The 27,059-nt window shown below is 38.1% G+C and overlaps 1 protein-coding gene across 6 annotated transcripts in view; it reads right to left on the bottom strand.

Annotated features, from left to right (window-relative positions):
- Positions 1–1,168: 1,168 nt before the first annotated feature.
- Positions 1,169–27,059, bottom strand: part of satb1b (SATB homeobox 1b) — a 175,286-nt gene continuing 149,395 nt past the window's right edge. For all 6 annotated transcript variants that reach the window (XM_057834422.1, XM_057834421.1, XM_057834417.1 and 3 more), the window contains 2 exons: positions 13,777–13,989; positions 1,169–6,190 (listed from right to left, as the gene is read on the bottom strand). In XM_057834422.1, the coding sequence (XP_057690405.1) occupies positions 5,660–6,190; positions 13,777–13,989 (744 nt within the window). In that variant the 3' untranslated portion in view covers positions 1,169–5,659. The remainder of the gene's footprint in view (positions 6,191–13,776; positions 13,990–27,059) is intronic.

Below are 27,059 nucleotides of genomic sequence, written 5' to 3'. Positions count from 1 at the left end.
TGTCATTATTATCATTTTAAAAATTTAAGTGACAGGTAAAAATAGATTATGACCCGATTTTTATGACCCTGTCAGTCAAAATGACAGACAACGAAAAAGTATTCCAATTTTGTACTCCTACAAAAGAATAAGACGAAAATTGGCAGGGATGGCAAAAACAACACCGATCAAAGCAAAATGTCATTCCTTAAAAAAGAAAAAAAATCAAGAATGCAATAGTTTATACTGTGGCATTTTGTTTATTCATGAAAAAGAAAAACAGCAGAACATCAACAGAAGGCCGACCGGTACACGCGGCGTCGCCGGCTAGCGAACATATCCCGCCAAAACGCGCTCGGCACGAAAAAAAGGAATTTCCAGCGGATGGAACGGAACCGGAGGCAGCGCAGACCTTCCTCCGCTCGGCGCGTTCGCTTGCACTCTATTTACACATGTACACTTTTACAAACACCAAAAGTCGGTCGTCCAGATGAAACCGCGACAAAGAAAACAAGTGGCGCGTTAGCCGCTAAACCCAAAAAGGAAGACGGACACCGTTTCCACACAGATTGCATAATATTTCTCTCGCTCGATCGCACGCGCTCCCCCGACATATTTGCATTAACCTTGGAAAAAATTGCATACGACAAGATTTTTTTTCTCTTTCTTGGATTTAAGACACTTTTTGCTCCCTGCTAAACAGAAAAAAACACGGTGAAAAAAAAAAACAAAAACAAGGTTGTCTGCTTTTTGTATAAATAAAAAACGCCGAGGGAAGTAAAAAGTTACATCATCACTGCAAATAAATACTGGAAAGATGGCGTCGTTCACATTTCTCATTGTGTGTTCCAGTGGCAAAAGGAACTGCGCGTGTGGTACAAGGCATTGTTGGCATAGTTGATATCATATATAGCACATCTATTTCTTTATACACGTACAGTAGGGAGAAGTGGATTGTGTTCCGTTCCTGGTGGACATTTAAGGCCTTGTCAAGCAACTTGGTCCTTCGTTTGTGGTCAACACAAAACATCACACGTGGAGAAAACACTGGTGCTCGTCGGGAATGAATTCAGTGCCATTGACGATGATAGACGTCGTTTTTTTTTTTTAAGTTTGTCACTTGTAGACGCCCTATCCATTTGAACTGGGAGGCTGGCAGCGAATGAACGAACGTTCATTCGCTGCCAGCCTCCCAGATCAAATGGATAGGACGTCTATCGCCGTCAATGGCAAGGGATGAGTTAAAAACTATATAAATGAGTAACCCAAAAGAGTATTATTACTATTATTACTTCTGAGTCAAATTAGAAGATGATAGAGTGAAATCAGTGTGAGGACGTGTCCACATGTACATGTTCACACACAAAAAAAAATTCAAGACAACTTATCCAACTAAGTACAGTACACCTAAGGTTTTGTAAGTCCCAAGTTATTGCTGAAAACTCAAACCTAAAACTTTTAAATACACCCCCCGGCAAAAAAAAAATGTTTTGTGTGTTTTCAATGTCTTTATGCAGACTTAGCATTGGAAAGAGATATGGCGGAAAACAAGACTGAAAAAGCAGTTTCTGCTCTTGCACCACTCTTTAAAATAAATTGCTGTATTTTAAGCCATGAGAACTGCTGTGTTTGATGGAACAATACGTCTATATGCTATAGGGCTGCAGGTAATATTTTAGTAATCGAGTAATCAACTGAAAATTCTATCGATTAATCGAGTAATCGGATAAAACAAATATTTTTAGGTGAAGAGCAATTATAAATATACATGAGAAAACAAGACATTTCATCTAATCTTGAACCATTTTCAGTCAATCAATGTCTTTATTTTCGATGTATATTGTTGAAAACAGCCAACAATTGCATCTTAGATGTAACTAAAATAAAAAAAGACTAATTCACTGCTTTCACTTAAAAAACCTTTAGATCTTATTTAAAAAAAAAATCTATATATATACCTCAAAATGTAATTACGCTTGATAACACACATCACTTAAAAGTTAGGATTTTTTCCCACGTGTTTCAATTGAATTTCTATTTGTGTCAAGCCATTTTTAAATTCTAGTTAAGTTTTAAGTTAGTCTAAACTGTAAGTCCTGATAGGATTTTGAGTTTTTGCAGTGTTCAAAATAAATGTATGATACAGGCTGTATTGGAGCACATTAGGGACCAGTGCTACTTGGTGTTTTATCCAGCAATGACTACTGAGCTAAAATTGATAGTTAGCATGATTAAGTTTTTATTTTACACCCTCATCACTCCACAACGCTATGTTACGTTATGTAAGACACGTTAGCCACGCATCGAAAGTGGTCATAATTAATAGAAACCTAACCCTCCGCAGGGCTAACGTTACTTGAGCTAGTGACAGTAACGTTAATCTTATTTATTAGCGCTTAGCGCTCTTTATTAGCGCTTAGTGCTCTACTGCTTTAAGATGGCGGCTGTTTGCTAACGCTGCCGAGTCTGTCATTTCGCATCTAGTTCAACATACATGTGATCTCTGTGAGACTCATCAGACGCTACCTGCTACCAACGTAGCATCGTGCGGGCTAGTATTTAGCAACGTCGGCGTTGTTTGTAGCGGCTGTCGGCTGCAGTAAGTTTTTAAAAATTTTTTGGGCTTCTTCCTCTACGAACGTGACATCAGCGCGTTGTCCCGCATTAAAAGTAGTCCGAGCAAAACGTGATGCTTAGAGCTGTCAAAATTAACGATTACTAAAGGTGAGTAAAATTACTCGGATCAGTTTTTAAACTCAAGTTACTCGAGTTGCTCGAGTATTCGTTTCAGCTCTAATATGCTGTCATAGCAGACTCATGGCGCATTAGGCCCCGAACTATTTTAAATTTGTCCGTTTTACCCCGAAAACCCCCGTTTACAGACGTCGTGCAACCGCTTTTGTTTCAACCCAGCCATAAAAAGAAGGTAAGTAATTACATTTATTATTCAAAATTTCTGTCATTTTTAGCTTAGAATTATTGATTGATGTCTAATATTTCGTTTAAAAAAAACAAAACGACTTTAAAAAATTATCCACTCGCATATTTTAAACTTTTAAACAAATTACGTCAGAATGAAAAAATTGGCGTCTGTAAATAAGTCACGGATATCTACCTCATAAGTATGGCTTAATTTTATTACTGTTATTTTCGCATTTTCCCCGATATGTTCGATGATAAATAATTGATTCAAACTAAGAAAAAAAAAAAAGAAAAAAAAAAGGTTTAATAGGTTAAATATATGAAAAAGAACATCTCAACTTCTCCTTAATGTCTGCAATTTCTGCATCACGACCCTTGTTATATTACCATGTTTCACCCATAAAATCCCACAAAAACCGGCTGTGGCCATTCACATCTGTGTCTTGAGACTCGATGATACATGCTACATGAGTTTTTGAATCAAAACAACGTACCTTATTTTTCGGACTATAAATCGCTGTTTTTTTTTTTTTCATAGTTTGGCTGGGGGTGCGACTTATACCCTGGAGCGACTTATGTGTGAAATTATTAACACATTATTATATCATTTCACATGTTATTTTGGTGTTTTGGAGTGACACTGATGGTTTGGTAAATTTGTTAGCATGTTCTTTATGCTTTAGTTATCCGAATAACTCTTAAAAGCTATGTTACGTTAACATACCGGCCTCGTTTGCATTTCGTTGTTCATGCATCATGTAACATTATCATACTGTACACTTTCTCAGCATGTTGTTCTCTATTGTATTTTTATTTTAAATTGCCTTTCAAAATGACATATCTGTTCTATGTGTTGGATTTTATCAAGAAAATTACCCCCAAAAATGCGATTTATACTCAGGTGCGACTCATATATGTTTTTTTCCTCTTCGTTGGGCATTTAATGGCTGGTGCGACTTATACTCAGGTGCGACTTATAGTCCGAAAATTACGGTAAGTACGCGATAATATCTTGTTAAAATCATGGCGTCTTTAATTATGCTCTCGCGTGCTCTCACCTCCACTTAGGGTTTTGCTGTTAAAAGTTTTTTTTTTAAATGCCCTCCTGTTCAAATTTTTTCTTCCCCCAGAAAATTGAGATTTTAAGCTTTCTGATGATGTATCACACATGCATATAGGACAATTTTAAAATTTAGCCAAATTGGGGGTCTCAGAGTATAACTTCAAGTCACCTGAGTGTTTTCCACCATGTATTTATAAGACATGTTTCTCTTTTTTTCCCTTAGGTATAAAGAAAAAAAAAAACCTAACATATATATATATATTTATATATATATTAGGGCTGTCAAAATTATCACGTTGACGGGCAGTAATTAATTTTTTAAATCAATCACGTTAAAATATTTGACGCAACAAACATGCCCTGCTCAAACAGATTAAAATGACAGCACAGTGTCATGTCAACTTGTTACTTGTTTTTTTTTTTTTTTTTTTTTTTTTTTTTTTGGTCGCCCTCTGCTGGCGCTTGGGTGCGACTGACTTTATGGGTTTAAGCACCATGAGCATTGTGTAATTATTGACATCAACAATGGCGAGCTACTAGTTTATTTTTTGATTGAAAATTTTACACATTTTATTAAAACGAAAACATTAAGAGGGGTTTTAATAAAACATTTCTTTAACTTGTACTAACATTTATCTTTTAAGAACTAATGCCATATTTTATGGATGGTTTGAATTGCGATTGATTACGATTAATTCATTTTTAAGCTGTGATTAACTCGATTAAAAATTTTAATCGTTTTACAGCCTTAATTTTAAGTCAGCCGAAGTTTTGCCTCAAAACTTGATAATTCAAGTAAACACTTTTAACTTAATAAGAGTTATGCTAACATGAGTTACAGATACTTAAAATAACAACTAAAGAAAACGAACATTTGTGAGTTGAATTGTACTTAAAATCTTGAGTTAGCATAACTTATTTTTATTTTATTTTTCAAGTGTTGTCATAAAAACAAAAAAAAAATAAAGCAGCAAACTGGCGACCGCAAGCACCTACAAACTAACTTGCAATGAAAAAGAAAATAATATTTTTTTTCCTAGAAACTTCGTGATATTAAAATACAGACATGTTTTGAAGCAAAAAAATATAAAATCTTAGTTTTTTTTTTTTTTTAATCTCCCAAAAATAGTTAGGGCCCGAGCACCAAGTGGTGCGAGAGCCCTATTATTTTGCAAAGGATTGTTTTTTTGTTTGTTTTCCCTAGAAAACACAAAAGTCAAAATATTCAAATGAAATGGGACCCTTTGATTAAAAAAAAGATTTTCTTCTAATAACGTGAATATGTCCAATATTTGTTACAAGTACATGTGGACATGTCCCATAAGACGTAGTGCAGTTAGTAAATGGTTAGCTTAGTAACGCAAAGTCACTTTTAACTCACAAAACAGCAACATGTTTACTAAAACATATATTTTTCTTTCATTCTGTGTGAGTAGATTGTCATTCATCCAGGTCAGTGTCACCCATGACGGCCCAATCGGGGGAAAAAAATTGGAATGTTCTTGTCGAATTGATTGTTTTGTCTGGCGAAAACATTGAAACAAGACAGTCGTCTGAGCTAGCGTTTCCACTGGTTTTGTTTTTCTTTGTGCGGGATACCAAACGACGCCAGCAGAGTCTTTACAGTGATTCATCATAATCGTACAATACTTTTACAAAATGCAAAAAGGCCGAGTCCGGGCGAGCCAGTGGCTTTCAGTCGTCGGCGACGGGCGTGGGGCCGCTTCTGGCCCGCTCCTCCGTCTTGACTACCAACACGTTATTGTTGTCGGTCTGCGTGCTCTCGTCCGTCTCCTTGAGATTCTCGGCGGGGTCCGAGGGGTCCTCGTCGGGGCCTGCGGGGCTGCCGCCGCCACTGCTGTTGTTGTCGGGCGTCTCCTTGGGCGGCGCTTTGACCGGCCGGTTGACGTAGAAGCGCTGGTTCTGGAAGAATTTGATGACGGTGAGTTTGGGGAGGTCCAGTTGGGCGGAGAGCGTGTGGACGGCCTCCTCGTCCGGGTAGGGGCCCACGTCCTGGAGGAAGCTCTGCAGGATGCCGAGCGCCTCCAGGGAGATCTTGCCGCCGCCCGTGCGCGACTTGAGCAGGCCGCGCGCCGCTTCGTCCTCCGTCTCGGCAGGGGAGGCGGTCGAGGGTTGGCGGGGTGGAAGGCGGGGCCCCGACGGGGGCTGTTGGGACGGGAGGGGTTGAGACGGGTGCTGCAGAGACAGCGCCGGCTGGTGCGGGGACTGGAAAACACGAGTGACGACAGAAAAGTCAGGTGGGGGGGTGTTTGGAAGTTTTCTTGTCTGAGTAGTGCAAACGGATCAAAAAGCTCATTGCATGTGTGCAAGCGTGAATGGGAATTATCAACCAAAAAAGTAGAGATACATTTTTTTTAAAAAAAGGCAAAAAGATTTTTTTAGAATTTGTATGATATATCTAGACTTGTTATACTTATATATACCAGTGTATATATATATTGCCCTACAATCATAATGTTTTAATTAATAATAAATTGTGATTACAAAGGTTAAAATGAAACATTTCCCCCATAAAAAATAATTGTGATTTTCTTTTCTCTAACTTGTTTTAAGATAACAAGCTATTTTAAATGTTGTTTATTTTTTTATGACAAAGGAAAAAAGATTTATCCTAATCCTCATTCATTGCCATTGAAAGAAAATATTTTATATTTAAAAAAAAAAAAAAAAAAAAAAGTATCTTTTTTCAGGATAAAGATGTATTTTTTTGTGTAAAATACTTTTTTAAGAAGTATCTTTTTTCAGGATAAAGATGTATTTTTTTGTGTAAAATACTTTAACATTAAGCAAACATTTAAGGGTAAAAAAAAAAAAAGAAAGACTTTTTCAGTGGAGAAAATGTATTTCTCACCTGACCAAAGCACACGGTCCCAGTTGAAGCCTGGGACTGTGTATTTTTGTGTGAGACCAAGATTGAGCTTTTTGGCAACAAACACTCTAAGTGGGTCTGGCGTGCCACGAAAGATGCGCATGCTGAAAAGCACCTCATACCCACTGTGAAGTATGGGGGTGGGTCAGTGATGCTGTGGGGCTCTTTCGCTTCCAAAGGCCCTGGGAACCTTGTTAGGGTGCATAGCATCATGAATGCTTTGAAATCCCAGGACATTTTAAATCAAAATCTGTTGCCCTCTGCCCGAAAGCTGAAGATGGGTCGTCACTGGGTCTTTCAGCAAGACAATGACCCTAAACATATGGCCAAATCTACACAGAAATGGTTCACCAGACACAAAATCAAACTCCTCCCATGGCCATCTCAGTCCCCCGACCTTGTTTTGTTGGTAAAAGGGGGTTGTACAAAGTATTAACACCAGGGGTGCTAATAATTGTGATACACATTATTTGATGTCAAATAATTTTTTTCTTTATGTGGGATTTTTTCCCCACTGAATGAATGCACTTGTATTGAAGGTTGGATTTTTCTCTTTTTTTCCCATTAAGGTCCCATATTATTTGAATTAAAAAATATATATTAGAAGCTAAAAAACACATCTTTTTCAGGGGTGCCAATGATTATGGAGGGCACTGTAGAACTACATGCGAAATGACAGACTCTGTAGCGTTAGTAAACAGCCGCAATTTTAAAGCAGTAGAGTTCTCAGAAAGGCTCTGCTGTAGTGAGCCTTCTTAGCGAACCTAAGTAACGTTTTATCTAAAATACTCCTAAATTGGCAAAATCTTGACTTGAATCGTTCTTTAAATGATGAAAGTTTTAAAACTTTCACATGTCGAAAATAGACAGAAAGGAACTAATGCAAAAACAGGAGCAATTTTAACAACTTTAACAGTTGATTCACAACATTAAATGACTTCCAAACATAGCAAAGGTTACTATGTTTTTTTTGGATTTATTTATTTATTTATTTATTTATTTATTTATTTATTTTTGAAAAAAATGAAAAAGAAAAAAACATGAAAGGTAACACCAGTTATTTTGCCAAGTAACTAATTACTCTTACATTCAGGTAACTGAGTTACTAACTCAATTACTTTTTGAGAGAAGTAATTTGTAACTGTAATTAATCACTTTTTAAAAGTAAGATTAACAACACTGGTCATCAAGATGAAGTCTGCAGAATGAAAAGTGACGAAAGCGGAGATTTCATTCTGCCAATTTGTTGTCGTACACAATTTGCCCGCAACTATTGCTGATCACTTCTCAGAATCAGCAAAAGAAATGTCCCCTGACTCAAAGATTGCATCGGTAAGTTAATTTTATCAATTGACCTTTTTCATTTATAATTGGACACACTAACGAAAAACCTTCAAGTCAAAATGAATTGCGAGCTGAAGTGCCATGAAGTGCAGCCATCAAAAGACGTGAGAGAAATTGCCAAAAGTGCTACATACAATTATTAAAAAAGTCACTGTTAAATTTTAGCAATCATAATGTAGCTGAAGATATTGATTGTTCTTTGATTGCACCAGGTTATATGTTACAATATTACCAATTAATTCATATTATTTTAAAAAATTTTGTTTTATTTTTGTTTCATATTGCACGCCATATACGACGTTGTAAAATTAGTCACCAATTTGTAAGGGCATATGTCACTATTTGTAAGATTGCCAATAGTCTCGGGTTGACAGGTATGTGCTAGTGTGGGTAGCTCGCGGCATCTCCACCCCAAAAAGTTTTTTTTTTTTTTTTTTTTAAAGTACATAGTTAATTATGATTATGTTGTGTGAACAACATATGAGGTTATGCAGCAATGAGTCTCTCTAAGCAGGTTCTTGCTCACATTTTTCTGGTTCTATCCTTTCCAGAAGAGTTCACTACATTTCTCACAGGTTAATTCATGTTAACAGTAGTAAAACACAAAAAGAAGGACACTTCTAAGCACTTTCCTCCTAGAGTTTTGCAGCTTAGCAAGTTCACACAGCTTAATGTTATGCTAACTCTGATGCAGGTCGGACTTTCAGTAGCAAAATTAGTGGTGTGTTTCCCACCTCCACAACATTGGTGTCTTTTTAAATTACCGTAATTTCCCGAATATAAGGCGCACCCGTGTATAACGCGCACCCCAAATTTACTTGTAAAATCTAGGGAAAATTACTGTACCCGTGTATAACGCGCACCCTAATTTTAGCACCAGTAAATAGAAGAATACAAGAAAACAGAGCTCGTGTACAGATACAGAAATATCATTTTACTGACTGGTGAAACACAGCACCAGCATAGCACATTGGTAGTTCAAAACATTTCCGTAAACTGCCAATATGTACGGTAATAATATGATCTGATAACTTCTTGAACTTAACAGAATCCAGGAGAGAACAAAACAGATGTGACTTTTCTTTTAAAGGCTGCTGTATAACTTGCTCGTTTCATCATGATGAATAAATGTTTCCTCCATGGATTGATACGGTAAAATTAAAGTGAGAACGTAAGTCAGAAATCCGAGAGAGCTCATCGCTGTCGACACGACTGTAACAATAGGAACTATTTCTATTTGGGTTTGAGTTTCCCGAGGGACAGATATAGTTGACGGACAGAGGAAGTCTGTGTTGTGTTACGTTTGTTATGGTCCGTTGACTCAAATGAGTTGAAGAAACTAAATTATGTGCTTAATGAAGAGTGAAAAAAGCAGAATTTAACACAGACGAAATCATTCGGCCGATCAGAGTGAAGTATTACCGAAACAAAATGGTGACGTCACGTACCGTAATAGTCCGCAATTGATCGCCGCATACGTTTCTTCAACACAACATGGCCGTGTCAAAAAAAAAAAAAATCGGTTTATATATATATATATATATATATATATATATATATATATAAATACAGTGCACTCCATAATTATTGGCACCCCTGAAAAATATGTTTTTTAGCTTCTAATATATATATTTTTTAATTCAAATAATATGGGACCTTAATGGAATTTAAGAGAAAAATCCAACCTTCAATACAAGTGCATTCATTCAGTGGGGAAAAAAACCCTACATAAAGAAAAAGTTATTTGACATCAAACAATGTCTGCCACAATTATTAGCACCCCTGGTGTTAATACTTTGTACAACCCCCTTTAGACAACAAAACAAGGTCTGGGGAGTGAGATGGCCATAGGAGGAGCTTGATTTTGTGTCTGGTGAACCATTTCAGTGTAGATTTGGCCATATGTTTAGGGCAGACATGTCCAAAGTCTGGCCCGGGGGCCAAATGCGGCCCGTGGTCAAATTTCATCCGGCCCCCAGCCTCTGTCATAAAATCAATAACGTCTGACCCGCACACAGACTTAATAAATTGGTCAGCAGTACTGCTACCAGAATATGAAGTAGCTTACACACTTAATGCTGCTCCTAATTTACCCACTAAAAGGTAGCAGCACTCTAAGCTACGTGCAAATGTGACATACAGAATGGCTTGCTAAAATGTGCTTAAATATATTGTTCTCCGTAAAGGACGTCGGCCAAGGTCGGCCCCCCACATTTTTACCACACCAAATCTGGCCCCCTTTGCAAAAAGTTTGGACACCCCTGGTTTAGGGTCATTGTCTTGCTGAAAGACCCGGACGACCCATCTTCAGCTTTCAGGCAGAGGGCAACAGATTTTGGTTTAAAATGTCCTGGTATTTCAAAGCATTCATGATGCCATGCACCCTAACAAGGTTCCCAGGGCCTTTGGAAGCGAAACAGCCCCACAGCATCACTGACCCACCCCCATACTTCACAGTGGGTATGAGGTGCTTTTCAGCATGCGCATCTTTCGTTGGCATTCCAGATCCACTTAGAGCAGGGGTGGGCAAACCAGTCCTCGAGGGCCGCAGTGGGTCCTGGTCTTTGTTCCAACTGATTCAGCACACACAGTATAACCAATAAGGTTTCAGTGGAAACAAGGAGCACCTGACTGCAATCAACTGATTGCACTTGTAAGAAACCAGATTGGTGAAAGGCTGTCCTCTTGATGGGTATGAACAAAAACCCGCACCCACTGCGGCCCTTTGTGGAATTAATTGCCCACCCCTGACGTGTTTGTTGCCAAAAATCTCAATCTTGGTCTCACACAAAAATACACACGGTCCCAGGCTTCAACTGGGACCGTGTGCTTTGGTCAGATGATACCCAGATTGAGCTAATAATTGTGACACACATTATTTGATGTCAAATCATTTTTTCTTTGTGTGGCATTTTTTCCCCACTGAATGAAGGTTGGATTTTTCTCTTTTTTTTCATTAAAGTCCCATATTATTTGAACGGGGAAAAAAATTATTAGAAGCTAAAAAACACATCTTTTTCAGGGGTGCCAACAATTATGGAGGGCACTGTATATATATATTTCTGTCTCCATCCATGTACCAGTGTATAATGCGCACCATGATTTTACAAGTTGATTTTGGGGAAAAAAGTGCGCGTTATATAACTACGGTACTTACAGTGGATGCTGCTGGCCCAAAAAGAACTTATAATATCTTCGGAGGAGGTGGCATGTTGTCGACATGTATTTCTGTCGGGGCTGTGTGCGTGCGTAAGTGTGTCATGGGGTGGGTCAAGTCATCAGCCAATCAAACATGCAATTGAGGGGGGGGGGACTGGACCGGCACATTCAGCAAGTGAAAAGGGGTAAATATAAGTTTAAACATAATGAAAATAATTCACTTCATAATGGTAGGGTCAATTTTATCCTTACAATATATGGGAAGACAATCTAAATGACCTGTATTACTGAAATCATCATATAATGCATATTGCTTAAAGGTTGGTGGGGACAATTTAAGCATCCTGAAAAGTTGGTAGCGTTATGTGACTACCGTCCCTATGCAAACCAAAGCCCTTGGTATAATCGCAAGCCTCACACTCAGATAACTCTTCTGGATGCCATGAATGCAGCACGCAGTGACATCACAGCAGATGCCTGAACAGGCTGGATATGGCATTCAAGAAGAATCCTTCCACGCTGCATTGCAAAAGAGGACATCCATTGTGACGTGGTTGAAAATTTGTGGCCCAAAAGGGAGGAATGTCAAGATGTGTAGAAAGAATGGGGGAAAAAATCCCGACATGTAGCACTCAAGTTTAGTTGTGCCGATTATCTTATGTTTACATTACTAATTTTGCTATTTTTTTTCCCGTTGTGATACTCAGTACTGTCTTTTGCTTTCTGTATCACAGTGACATAATATGTCAAGAAATTGTAAAAATAGTAAAAGTTTAAACTGAATCTTGTCCAGTATCTTGCAATCAATCTCCCACACACAAAGGTAACTTTTTATCGAAACTTACGTACACCACCTTCAGCATTAGAGCCTTCCACCAGAGTAACTGTTCAATTGAGATTGATGAGCAACAAAGACTTGTCATTCTGACAGCACTGACATGTCCATTGATACAGGAATTAAAATTTTGAGCGATAGACTAAGTATTTTGCACAAAAGCAGTCTTTTGCAGGTAATCCATGTATTTTTACTACTTGTGCAATATTGTGCAATTCTGATCTGAGAAACGTACCAAAGCAATTGAGAAAAACTGTAACTTTGAGGCTGTCAAATCGGATTGGACGTCTGTCACTGTCAATGGCAGTCAATGACTTATGAACATTTTAGCTTATTTTGTTTTTTAATTTACCCTGAACAAAACGACTCACAATTTTGTCTCTAACCTTTGACTTTCTGTCAGCTGAGTGCACTCAATTGTGATTGTTAAACACGACGTCATTTGCCTGCAGCTGGTCTGCCGGCATTTGCGCATTTATTACTTAGCGTAAACAAACGATGTTGAAACGTCTCATTTGGTGTTTGCGGGTGTGTGTGGGCTGTGAATGGGTGAGCATAGGTGCCTGTTGACCTGTCAAAATGCTCGCGTTTCGATTTGAACGGGTGAGTCACGCGCTAGACGTGACGAGAGTGTGTTGGCATAACACTTGACTAGAAGGCACACACACTAGACTCTTCATTAGGTACGGTTTGTAATCACACAATACTCAATACGAAAAGTCCCAAATTCCACCTTCATAAAGAAGATACTGTGCGGTTTGAAAAGGTTGGAATATTAGTGGTTAGCTTGTGGTGTGCATGTTGAAAGTATTTAGGAAAAAGCCCAGATTTCAACTTGGATCAAATCTAAGGCATGTACCAGGTGCTGGTAATTTGGATTCAATATGATGTGACAGTAAAGTTGAAATTACGTTGAACAATAAAAAAAAAAAAAACAAACAAAAAAACAAAAAAACATGGGTTTATAGATAGGAAAAGATCAAAGTGGAACCAAAAAAAAAAAAAAAATCTGGATTTTGTTGTCTTTTTCCATTTATGTTAGGAATAAAGTGAAAATAATTGGAATATTCATTTTTGGGTGTCTATTTTTTTTTTTTTTAAATAGGTTTTTATGTTTCAGTATTTTTCAATAAAGAGCTATATTTCATTTTTTCAAAGAAAACTACGCGAGAGAAAAATGTAATTTAATCTTAGTAAAATGTGAATTAAAAAAAAATATATATTTTTTTAGAATAAAAATGTCATGTCAAGTTTTATTTCTCCATAAGTAATTTTTGGAGGGGGGTATATTTTAATACGACATTCTTTTTAACAAAACAAACTATGATTTAGTAATTTTTCCAGCAGCATTTTTTTCCTTTATAAAGCTGTAGAGATTAATTTGTTTTTGTTTTTTTCTTAGGGGAAAAAAAACTTTAATTTTGATCCAATAAAAAAATAAAATCCCCGAAAGTAATTTTCTCAAGAATAAAAACAGATCTTTTTAAGAAAAAAAAGAAGTTTTTTCCTCTAAGAATAAAGCTAAAAATAATAATAAGTTCTTAAAAGTCCTGTTAATTTTAAGTAATGCATACTGTATTTTACCTGCATGTGGTCAGCGGTGACGTGTGAGAAGTGCGCGGGCCTGTCGTTGTTGTTGTGATGCTGCTGTCCGGCGCTGCTCTCCTGCTCGTAGATGGCGTCACGCTCCATCTGCGGCAAGCTGAGGAAGCGGCGGATCATGGACAAGTTCTCCCACAATGTCCGGTTCTCCGGAGACGGGTCCTCCTTCCAGCGCAGAAGCTCACACAGCCAACCCTAAAAAGACACACATACACACAAAAAAAACACTATATCTCAATAGATATAAAAAGTCTACACACCCCTATATAGTTGCAGAAGTTTGAACAACCTCTGGCGTTGTGGCTTTTAAACAAATCATATTAGAGAAAATGCTGCTTAAACAAGTTATTAATAAAATATACAGTATACAACGTTCAACAACAGAAATGCTCATTTCCATTAGCATGCCTATCGTATTTCAAATTATATTTGAGCATTCAGCTAGTAGACGTTCTTTACTATGTGTTTCGAACAGTTTAGTCTTTTACTTATTTAATGAACTTCCAACTGGTAGTCGGTATTTAAAAAAAAAAAAAAAAAAAAAAAAAAAAAAAGATTTTGGTGATCAGTTGAGAAATATTTAATAGACCAAACATGGTTCGGATGCAAAAATAGTCAATGTTGAAATTCAAATTATATTACATTCCAATTAAGGTAAACTGTAACACTAATCACACATTGCAAAGAAAAGTATACATACTGTGCAAAGCTGTACAGTATAGATTTGTGCTAATGTAACAGCTGCACGCAGGTCCATTGTGTACGTTGCACTAAAGACCGCACTGGCTGCCAGAGCTGCTAGCCTGGACTTTTAGTCAAGCGGTTAAGCATGGTCTTCGGCCGTGCTAGAGACGCTGTACGGTGCGGGTTCATAGTATAGAGTTGTGTGTCATCTGCATAGGTGTGATAGGAGACGTCATACTGTTCCATGATCTAAGCTAGGGGAAGCATAAAGATGTTAAATAAGAGTGGTCCAAGAATGGACCCTTGAGGGACTCCACACGTGAATTTGGTTCGTTCTGAATGATGGTTTCCGAATGACACAAAGAAATCTCTGTCATGTAAATAAGATGTGAACCACTAAAAAACAGTGTCAGTGAGCCCTACAAAATGCTCCAACCTGCTGAGTAGTATGTTGTGATCAACCGTGACAAATGCAGCACTGAGATCCAATAGTAGCAGAACAGATAATTTGCCTGCATCAGTATTCCGACGAATATCATTTAGGAGACCGGTTTCATTGCTGCCGTGATCCGGTTTGGCAGTGAAGGTTTCGTGGGGTGAGTGTAACGGGTGTATGCAGGTCCGTTGTGTGCGTTACATAGCAAAACCTCCCTCCCGATGACTTCAAGAGAGAGCCGCTAGAGCTGCTATCCTTTGCTTTTAGCTTAGCGGTTAGCGCGCTCTTCCGCCGTGCAGGGCGCGCTGTTCGGCGCGGGCTCAATTCCTGACCTGACTGACGGGTACGGATTGCGTCTTGCGCCGCAATTCCATGCGAACACCCACAAGCTCAATGGCAATATATAATAGATGACGCCATGTACGCGCTAAGAAAAAATAGTTTAATTTGGCTTTATTTAAGTGTCAAAATTTTTAAAAATGAGAAAAAAAGTTCTAAAAAAATTGTGAAAAGATTGAGCTCAAAGTCATTGATTGGTTGACGTCGAATCCATTTCAACAGGCAGTGGTCATTTACTGAGTTGAATTTTTTTTTTTTAAGCGACTGGCAGCGATGGCCAGAACCTCCCAGTCAAACAGATTGGACGTCTATAGTCATCAATGGCAGTAAACGGAACAAATGCTTGAAAAAGAACTAAGAAGCTCTTAAGAAGACTTCAAAAAGTCTCTTTGAAAAACTTTAGCGTGTCCACTTCCAAAAACTTTAAGTCCCGTTGCCAAATGTTTGTTCCTCCTTGTACGTTGCTTAAGAACATTACGGCCAGGTTGGGTCGGCGATCTGGCGTTTGTCGCCGGGCGGATTACACGAGCGGCCCTCGCTGGCGCACCCGCTGCACGCGGGAGATAACTCAGCACTTTGCGCGTCCCGTTCCAGATCCTCCCGTAAGCCTCGTCAAACGGGAGGAGGAGGAGGAAGAAAGAGAAAGAGGGGCCATAAAGCCTGCGTGCCCACCTTGTTCCTTTGCCACATTTATTGTTGCCTTTTTAATTTGCATGCAGAGGGATTTGGACCGAGCTCCACTTGGGCCGTCTGTGCTTTCAGCTGATTCGGCAGAGAGGGAGGACACACACACACACGCTCGTGCACACACACAAATGGTTGTCTTGTCCAACGCGAGGCTGCGACGGCGTAATCCAACTCAAACACTCTGCAAAGCAGCAGGATTAAACCCAAAGTAGCAGAGCCAATCAAAGCCCACACGGCGGGAACTCCCCTTCTCTGCCAGGAAGTCCATTTCATTAAACGCAAACGTCTATTAGCTCGCCGCTTGTCACGTTCAAATGCTTTGATTTTTTTTTTTTTGGTCCCCTTTCTCTTTTTTGGTCCTGTTACTTCTTGGAACTCAAATAGCTCAAAGTCGCGTGCGCATCCAGCTGCTAAGTTAACTTTTTTTTTTCTTCTCCAGGCTGGGATAATTTCCAGCTAAAGTCATTATTTTTTGACAATTGTTGCGCTTTCCAAATACAGGTAGTCCCCAGGTTACGATGTACCCGACTTACGTGATTTCGACTTTACGACGCAGGAGTTTCGATCGCCATTTTGTCTCCAGTCATTTTTTATAGTCACGTAAATAGTAGGGTTGGGAATCTCTGGCATGAAGCAATTTGATATGTATCTAGATACACAGGTTACGATTCGATTAAAAAAACGATACATTTTTAAGGCCGAACGATTCGATACAGTTTAAGAATGATACGGTTCGATACAGAGTGAAACCGATACGATAGTAAACATTTGTGTGTGTTCGTACAGTATTTTAAACATATAAAAAGACCACATTTCTAATATAGCAAAATCAAACAACAAAATTTCATACCAATGTTATGTTTTATTTTTTTATGAAAAAAAATAAAGCTTACTATATGACCGTCATTTTGTTGGATGTGATTGATAATAAAATAATCAAAAAATATATATAATATACATAATATAATAAAATATAATAAAAAAATAATTTACTGTATTTCCTGACGTTTTGAACACAATAGGTAGGTAATTTAAGTGCAAAATTTCAACGTAAACATCTTACAAGCAAAAAATATTAATATTCGTCACTTCAAAGTCCGACTTTTGTTTTCCTGGGTGCGTTGAGAATCAATCGCTGCACGTCGCTGGCGTGGTGCGCAAACTGTCCATTGTTTTAGCATGTTGCTTCGTTGCCACTACTAGTTTCTTTTTTGGCTGTGAAGAAAACGCTACGGAGCGTGCGTTTCAGTGGTTTTGTTAGCTCTCACGTTGTTATGACACGCCCGTGACGATCGGGTAATGACGGCGACTACTAGCAGTTCTGCCAAAATGAATGGGAAGTTGAGGCAACCACGACGGCGGTTATGATCTAAGTGCGCTGTGTGGTGAATGACACCAGCGCAGCATGTGAGGTAAAAGCTAAATTAATATCATATTAAGCGATGCATTGAACTAGGCATAGAAGCCGATTGTTGTGCTCGCGATAGCCGAATTCTATCTCTACTATCGGTTCATTGAATATTTAATGGCTAATTACTGTCGAATGGTAACTTTACTACCGATACAGCTGTATCTCTCACCTGTAAAACCGGATATCCGGTCGTATCGGTTTATCGTTCTCAAGCTTAGTAAATAGTACCTAATTGTACCTCACAGTGTTATTAATATGACTGTTCTGCCTTTGGCGAAATGTGTATTTAATTATAATTAGACATACGCAGATTACCGGCTTCAAGGTATACCGTGGTATGAAAACCTCACGGTTTCAAAACTGCAAAAAGTTTTCGTCATACCGTGCCTAAGGTATTACCTATTTTTGATGTCCACAAAAACGCGGCTGCAAGGCTAAACCCTCCCCAACTGGTGTTACCCCGGTAACACACCGTCAACGATTCCGCCGCGATAACGCACCAGTGACGCTCGGCGTCAATTTCCATAGGACGCGTTTTACGGGCAGCGCGTCGGTGAAGCGGCTTGATCGGTTCACGCGAGGATTGCAAAATCGCGCGAGAGTAGCGGGTATTTAAAGATAATAATTAGGGCTGTCAAACGATTAAAATTTTTAATCGAGTTAATCACAGCTTAAAAATTAATCGTAATTAATTGCAATTCAAACCATCTATAAAATATGTCATATTTTTCTGTAAATTATTGTTGGAATGGAAAGATAAGACACAAGATGGATATATACATTCAACATACTGTACATAAGTACTGTATTTGTTTATTATAACAATAAATCAACAAGATGGCATTAACATTATTAACATTCTGTTAAAGCGATCCATGGATAGCAAGACTTGTAGTTCTTAAAAGATAGATGTTAGTACAAGTTATAGAAATGTTATATTAAAACCCCTCTTAATGTAAAACTTGTAAAATTTTCAATCAAAAAATAAACTAGTCGCTCGCCAATGTTGATGTCAATAATTACACAATGCTCATGGTGCAGAAACCCATAAAATCAGTCACACCCATGCGCCAGCAGAGGGCGACAAAACACCAAAAAACACAAGTAACAAGTGGACATGACACTGTGCTGTCATTTTAATCTGTTTGAGCGGGGCATGTGCGGTAAATGCGTCAAATATTTTGACGTGATTAATTAAAAACATTAATTATCGCCCGTTAACGCGATAATTTTGACAGCCCTAATAATAATACAACAACCATTTGCCTTTCAGACCTCGCATATTGGTCAGCTTTCTTTCTGAAAGAAAGAAAATGAAAGAAGTCCTATGCTTAAGCGAAAAGCAATCCTAATGACAAAGATTTTAACATGTATTTTACAAATTAAATGACTCAATCATTTTTTTTTCTTATAAACATTTTTCTAAAGCTTTATTGATAGTTTTTCTCAAGTTAAAGCACCACTCAGAAAATAATAAATTTAATTGTGTAGCAGGATTTGTGTATTATTATTATTTAATTACAGGTTTTTTAGGTAATTTCAATTTTATTTATATGGGCTATTATTTATTTTATTAAGTATTTGTTTTACAAATGTGATGCAGTATTTATATATATTCTATACTTTATGTTGTATAATTTTACTTACTATGTGAATATTAGTTCCTACTTGTTTTGTTGTGGTAGGAGGGTTTTGTATTGAACTCGGGGGTACTGATGCGCCGAGATTAAAAGCAGAGTTGATACTGCCCTGCCGTGTTGTTTATTATTACAGCAGAGAAGACAGCAGTAAACCAACAACAAGTAAACTGTGACCTGATCTACCCACAGCCTCAAGAAATCTGATGGACTCGAAAAGTAAGTTGCAATTGCATATTATTTCGAAAATCGAACGGATCCACCGTATTTTTACACGAGGGACTTCCGGTATGCTACCTAGTAGTATTGACGCAGAAGGGCCGCGCCTCGCGTCACCAAAAAAAAAAAAAAAAAAAAAAAAAAAAAAAAAAAAAAAACTCTCCCGTTCTTTTCGCGTGCGACGCGTTGATCCGCTTCTGGGACGCGTCTAACACACAGCCACACAGCGACTGGTGTGCATTGGCTGATTGACTTGAACGGCTGTTTTTCACTGCGTTATCGCGGCGGTATCGTTCACGCGCCGTTGACGTTTCTGGTGTGTTGCGCCGGTTAGTGTCAGTGAGTCAGCTGTGTTACACGATGGCTGGAGGAGATGAAAATCCTGAACTTTTCCCTCGCATAGATGAAAACGAAATTATGTAAAAACATGTTTGTGGAGGGTGGCTGCAGAGGAGGCAATACCTCCAGTATGATGAAAAAAAATTAAAGGTTAGTAAACACTATCATGAATGTTTCCCACCAGCTACGACAGTTAACTCCAGTGTGTTTAGTGTGTCTAGCGGTGGTAAAACGTGTTTTTTTCTCTCTGGAAACTGTCTGTGTTGAGAAAGCGCGTGTGTATAATATAAACATGATACAAGTCATATACATGAGGTTTTTATGGTAAATAATTAAATTATTTTTGTTCTGATGGTATTATCATTGAGCTGCAGCTGTGGGTTTACGCTCACCTAAAGGACTGCATTTATTTTATTTTGAATATTTTAGTTATTTATGTTTTTTAAAATTTTAACATTATATTTATGTTCCAATTTTGCTAATGCGTTTTGAAAAATAAAAAATTATGTCCAATGGAAAAAAAGTTTTTTTTTTAAGCTAGATATCTTAAAGTAACACATTTTAGAGCTGTAATTGTAATACTGTGATACCGTGAAACCGTGATATTTTTGCTTAAGGTTATCATAACATCTGAATCTCATACTAGCACATGCCTAATTATTAATGTTGACTTTTGTGTTGTGATGCATGCTTTAATTTTGGCGAAGTAAGCGTAGAGCAGCTAGCACTTCCGCACGGGAGTATGAGTGCATGTACACACGAAGAAGAGCGCATTTGCTCCCACAAAGAAGTCGCGCGGATGAGGGGAAAGATTACAATTTAGCTTGCACAACTTTTATTTGACATCCCAAGTCTTGTATCTTCTTATCTAGATTACTCGCGCGCACTTTACCTTCACCGCCACTCTGAGCGCCCCTAGTGAACCACCAAGGAATTGCTCAACAAACACTGAATGAGCAGTTTACAGCCTCCATACTCTATAGCATGGCCAAAGTGTCAAATAAAAGGATCGCTATTTGGCGTGATCATATCGATAACCCATAAGGTTGTAAAATATCGCAATGTGTCGGCATATCGAGATTAACACTCTTACTGTATAGTGCAGAGGTCGGGAACCTATGTCTCACAAGCCATATCTAGCTCTTTTGATGAGTGCATCGGACTCTCCGCCAACCCGTAATTTTAAATGTGGAACCTGCTGGCTCATTTGACAAGAACGAGCTGTGATGAGCTGATGGTCCATACACACATTTTTCTTGGACCTTCAAACATACGTCGCAATAATATGCTTCAATTCAGTGCCCATTGGTGGCCCTCCCATTGCGGATTGCACAGAGCTGGGTGTGAGTACAAAGCTCATCTTGCGTCTTAAATCTCTGCTCAGCCAGAAGCGGGGCTAGCCCCTTCCAACTCAAAGCCGAGCGATTTGAAGTATATAAAAATGCGTAGGGGAAAATTAAACCACGAAAGTGAACTGCGTGGTACCTCAAGTCTTAGAGGTGCGCAATCAGTTTGACTGCTATGACTTTTTCGCCTGTCAAAATTGTTGCGTTCCCTGGTTGCGGTTTTACACTTCCAGGAAATATATGCAGTGCCACACCACGATTCTATTTGTTATTTTCCAAGTGGTGAGTGCGCAACGATTGTAACATACCAAGTAACGATGTCAGGCTTTCGTTGTTGTTTTCTAGAGATTTATTTCAATCACAACTCGGTGACTGCCCGCATGATGCGTTCAAATGCGCTCATGAAAAAAAAAAAAAACAAAACAGTGATTACAGTGCCGACTCGACTGGGAACAGAATATGTAAAAATAAATAAATAAATATACATATTAAATATAAAGTATATAAACACACAAACTGTATGGCTCTCGTAGAATATTTTTTTTAAATGTTTTTTTTTTTGGGCTGTCACGGTCAAAAAGGTTCCCGATCCCTGGTATAGTGTATAGATTAAAAATGTCACAAGGGTTTCCCCTATTGATTTATTAACCTGTAAGGCTTTCCTAAAAAAAGAGACAATTAATAGTATAAAGATGACATGTTCTGGTTCATATGTGAACAAACCTGTCCCAGCTCTCTGCCATTGCACTCAATTACATTATATTTTTTGTTTGTTTGTTTGTACAAACTGTATTTCAAGATTGTGCCTTTTGTAAGACTATACTTTTAAATGTTGATAATAAATGGCCTGCGTCATCATCAACATTCCTCACATTGTGCCGACAAATGTAGTTAACATTTCTCGTCAAGCTTTCCTTTTAAACAACCAGTGCAAAAACTTGATTGGGAAAAAAAAAGCCATTGTCGGCAAAAGATGTCCAATCAATTTTGAATGACAGGACTTTTCCCAGATCAAACGGATTGGACTAAAACAGTACGAAACAGTTGAGTTTGAATAGTCAAATTATATAACCACAGTATTTTCTCACAGTGCCAAACAATCAAAAAGACGGAACGGAAACCAGTTTAGGCAGGGCAAATTCGTCATGTTTCACCAACCGCAACGCCAAAGGCCTAATTGTGATAAATCTGGTTACTGTTACCATTTTTAATCATTTAGTTTAGGTCAATTACAATAAGTAAAACAAGCATTCATTAGATAATTTTCTCGAGGGAAAGTCTAGCACACATTTAAAAAAAAAAATTGTCCCGTTAATTTGAGAATGTTCTCCTGCCGAAATACTTTAAAAATAAATAAATAAATAAATAATAAAGGTAATTAACAAAAAAAAAAAAAAAAAAAAAAGCATTATTTTTTTTTCTTACCTTTTGGCAACAATTCTCAATTTAAATCATTTTAATCAGTTAAGAAATTGTGAATTTGGTATTCCCCCCCCCCCCATTATTTTACTTTGTTTTACTGCCAAATATGAAATTCTTAAAAAAAAAAAAAAGATTTTTAATATAATCGACTTGAAAACCTTACTTACTCGGATTTGACTGATTTATCGGACCTTTAATTGTTTCCAAAATCATGTAGATTAACATGTAATAAGTGATAACCTTGCGCATTCGTTAATTCACTCCCTCCCAGACAAAATTGGACATCTATCGGCATCAATGGCACTCAAACATGAGCATTCAGAGTCAGTCCTCCTAGTTTAAATGAACTGGAAAACTATTGTTGTCAATGGCAGGCAATGAGAAAGACCCTCATTTGTTTACAAAATATTGCAAATATACTCAGTCAACAACAGCGAAAAAAACAAAAAACAAAACATCAATATTGTTATTTCACTCCCACTTCAAACGGATTGGACGTCTATGGCCATCAGTGGCTGCCAATGCCAGGCAATGAGTTCATTTTGGAGCATTTCATGTCATTTCCTTTTGATTTTTGGTCATTTTCCTTTTGGGGCATTTAACTTTCTGTTGATTTGGGGGAAATTATAGGTGACTTCCTGTTAATTTTGGGTTACTAAAGAGAAAGTGACACGACAATGTCCCCAAATGAAAAGGAAGTGACTCAAAATGAACAGGCAGGGACTTGTAAATGCCCACAAAAAAGACTAGCTTTAAATGCTCTGTCATAGAATTCATAATGATATTGACGGGACACGTTCCCCAGACACTGCGCCATGCTTTCAAGCAGCGGCCCATCCAAAACTCCGCTTCAGTCGCTCGAAGTCGGTCGCAGTTATTCTCAAACACGTAGAGCGAGCCAACCCCGGATTTAGGTTGAAAAGTTATGAAAGCTGTACCGTAGTGATTTTGTTCAAGGATTCGAGGTTATTATTACATTTTTCGAACCATGCATGCATTTTGAAACATTGTGAAAAAAAATCAATGGGAGATACTAACCACAAAGGCGTTAGCGTCTTAATTCGCAATATTTACGTAATATACAGTATACTGTATGCTAACTGCCCGTTTTTTCCCTTTTAACCCATTTGCTGCCAAAAACGTATAAATACGTTCTATTTTTAATTGTTTCTGTGTCTTTAAGAAGTATTTATACGTCTTTTACTTTTTTTTCCCAAAGAGACATCTCTGGGATCTGATTCAATTTAGCTCCAAAGCACAAAGCTGAAAATCCATTTTAAAGCAATAAAACTGGACACTGGAGGGCAGTAGAGCATTTGGTAAGACCCACAACTCGATTCAACAGCAACGAACGACCGAATGGAAGCCAGGCGGCGGACGACCGAGCAGAACAACCGGTAGGACACCCGGGATGCCAGGCGCTGGACGACTGAGCAGAACATCCGGGACCACTAGTGCAGCAGACGATGTCTCTGAGTCCGTGCTGCTCGCGAGCAGACCCCGCAGAGTCTCAAAAAATTCATCATTATGAGACAGGTGGCGATTAGGGAAAAGTTAAACCGGCTGTCGCGGCCGGAACCGCGTCATCTTTCAGTTAGTTATGTGTAAATAAATTGTTACTTTACTATCAAAAGCTCTATTTGTCTTGTTGTTTATGTTATTTTGTAAAAGTAAAACATTATCCACTTGTTTGGGATGTAATTAAAGCAAAAAATAGCTGTGTTAAAGTCAAAGTTATGTTTGAAATGTATGCTTTAACAAAAAGCTCAATTTCTCCGTTTTTTCATTAGAAATTGGAAAATTGCTCAAACTAAGCTATTTTCTAATGCTGATTTCTAAAGAATAGAAAAAGATATGAACAAACTTTTTTTTCTGCTGAAAGAAGTGAGTAATCTTTCTTTTGGTGGGTTCCATGTTTATATAGCAATAGAACAGACTTTTCAGTGGGCCTTGCAAAATCAGTCAAAATCCAGTAAAACGGCCGGGAGCGAAGGGCCTTGCTCTGGTGAAAATGGCTGAGAGTGAATGAGTTAACCAAGAATTGAGACTGTTTTACATTCATATCCTTAAATAATTCAGGGATTTAAGCATTTATTCATAAGATTTTTCAACATAAAAAGCTCTTTGTCCGTGTTTCCACTCGGTCAGCTTTGACGGAGATAGGCCCCCTATTAATTGGCCCCGCGCTCCGTCAATATATTGTGAAGTCTATGGCTCTGTTTTCAGTACCACTGACAGCGCGAGACGTCCAATCGAGTCAAAATGAATCGCATGTCTAGCGACGTCAATGGCAGCTAGTGAGGTAACGTAGACAGTATTCTAATAGAAGATTTTGGTAGCAACCTGTCTGTTCCTTTTTTTTAAAATGACATATCGATTCTTGGCGGGAGTATATCGATAACCTTTTTTGGCAATAAGGTATCACGATATATCACTTTTTCGATATATTCTCAAACACCTAATTGTAATGTCGCCATAGTAATGCCTGTCCTGAAGCTATTTGTGTAAACACTGTGCAAGTGACTTACTGAGGTATGAAATCCTCCTATAGATGTTTGACAAGCTCCCAGATGCTGTAAACAGCTTCATCCCAGCAATAAGCGGCTACAACCCAGGATTACGGCGCGACGACGGCGCACACCTGCCACAATATTGCGGCGTAATCCTCCGCCTCTGGGTCACCTAATTATTAATCAGTCGACTTTTTCCCCAACAGCTGACCGAGAAGTGGCGGGTTCACGCTCGTAAAGCTGTCCACAAGTGTTTTGTGCTTCAAAATGGCACAATGGTGTGATTCAGAGAGTTGATGTGGTGCGCGAGGGCGAGAGGTGAAGTCACAAGCTGCCCAATGACACACACACACACACACACACACGAACGAGCAGCACCTTCCCATCTAATCTCATTTGCTGGTTATCGGGCCCCATCAGGCTGACCTCGGACGGCGGATGAATGAAATAAGCCAACAGATGTCCAGCGGTTTGCCTTTTTTGCTGCTAAAGTCAGTCCTAAAAATAAACACACAGTCATTTGGTTCATGGAAGGGCTGTGACAACCGGTTATTTTGATAGTTGATTAGTCACCAATTATTCTGCCGTTTGGTAAACCAATGATTTTATATACACCGTAAAACATGTTATATTACTCTGCATAAAACCTTTTAAATGAAACCAAAAATATACACTGGTAAAAGACAGATTATGAATATTGTGTAAATGTATCATTGTTTTCCAAAGGAAAAGCAGGTAATTGAAAATATCTCATTTTGATAAATTACAAATCAAGAGTTCCAACATTTTTTTTAATTTAAACAAATAAAAAATAGGGCTGTCAAACGATTAAATTTTTTAATCGAGTTAATTACAGATTAAAAAATAATTAATCGTAATTAATCGCAATTTAAACCATCTATAAAATATGCCATATTTTTCTGTAAATTATTGTTGGAATGGAAAGATAAGACAAGATGGCTATATACAGTACATTCAACATATGGTACATAAGTACTGTATTTGTTTATTATAACAATAAATCAACAAGATGGCATTAACATTATTAACATTCTGTTAAAGCGATCCATGGATAGCAAGACTTGTAGTTCTTAAAAGATAAATGTTAGTACAAGTTATTGAAATTTTATATTAAAACCCCTATTAATGTTTTCATTTTAAAAACATTTGTAAAATTTTCAATCAAAAAATTAACTAGTAGCCCGCCATTGTTGATGTCAATAATTACACTATGCTCATGGGTACAGAAGCCCATAAAGTTAGTCGCACCCAAGCCCCAGCAGAGGGCGACAAAACTCTCAAAAACAAGTGGACATTGCACTGTGCTGTCATTTTAATCTGTTTGAGCGGGGCATGTGCGTTAATTGCGTCAAATATTTTAACGTGATTAATTTTTTTAAAAAATTACCGCCCGTTAACGCGATAATTTTGACAGCCCTAATAAAAAATAGAGTTTATGGTATTCTTTATGTTTTGTTTTTACAGTGCTGGCAAAAAGAATAGGCACCCCTGCAATTCTGTCAGATAATGCTCAATTTCTCCCAGAAAATGATTGCAATTACAAATGCTTTGGTAGTAATGTCTTCATTTATTTTGCTTGCAATTAAAAAACAAAACAGAGAATTAAAAAATTTAAATAAGTATAATTTTACACAAAAATTCAATAATGGCCCAGACAAAAGTATTGGCACCCTTTGAAAAACCATGTGCTGCTTCTGTAATTTGTGTAATTAACAGAACTTGTTACTTACCTGTCACACATAACAGGTGGTGGCAATAACTAAATCACACTTGCAGCCAGTTTAAATGGATTAAAGTTGACCCAACCTCTGTCCTGTGTCCTTGTGTGTACCACATCGAGCATGGAGAAAAGAACGAAGACCAAATAACTGTCTGAGGACTTGAGAAACCAAATTGTGAGGAAGCATGGGCAATGTCAAAGCTACAGGTCCCTCTCCAAAGACCTGAATGTTCCTGTGTCGACCGACCGTGCGCAGTGTCATTAACTATGGCACTGTGGCTAACCTCCCTAGATGTGGATGGAAAAGAAAAATGGACGAGAGATTTCGACGAAAGATTGTGCGGATGGTGGATAAAGAACCTGGACTAACATTCAAACCAGTTCAAGCTGTCCTGCAGTCCAAGGGTGCAACAGTGTCAACCCAAACTATCCGTCGGCGTCTGAATGAAAAGGGACTCTATGGTAGGATACCCAGGAAGACCCCACTTCTGACC

Source organism: Corythoichthys intestinalis, chromosome 4 (genome assembly GCF_030265065.1).
Source record: "Corythoichthys intestinalis isolate RoL2023-P3 chromosome 4, ASM3026506v1, whole genome shotgun sequence".
In the NCBI taxonomy this organism is placed as follows: domain Eukaryota; kingdom Metazoa; phylum Chordata; class Actinopteri; order Syngnathiformes; family Syngnathidae; genus Corythoichthys; species Corythoichthys intestinalis.
This window is presented reverse-complemented; position numbering and strand designations above follow the sequence as displayed.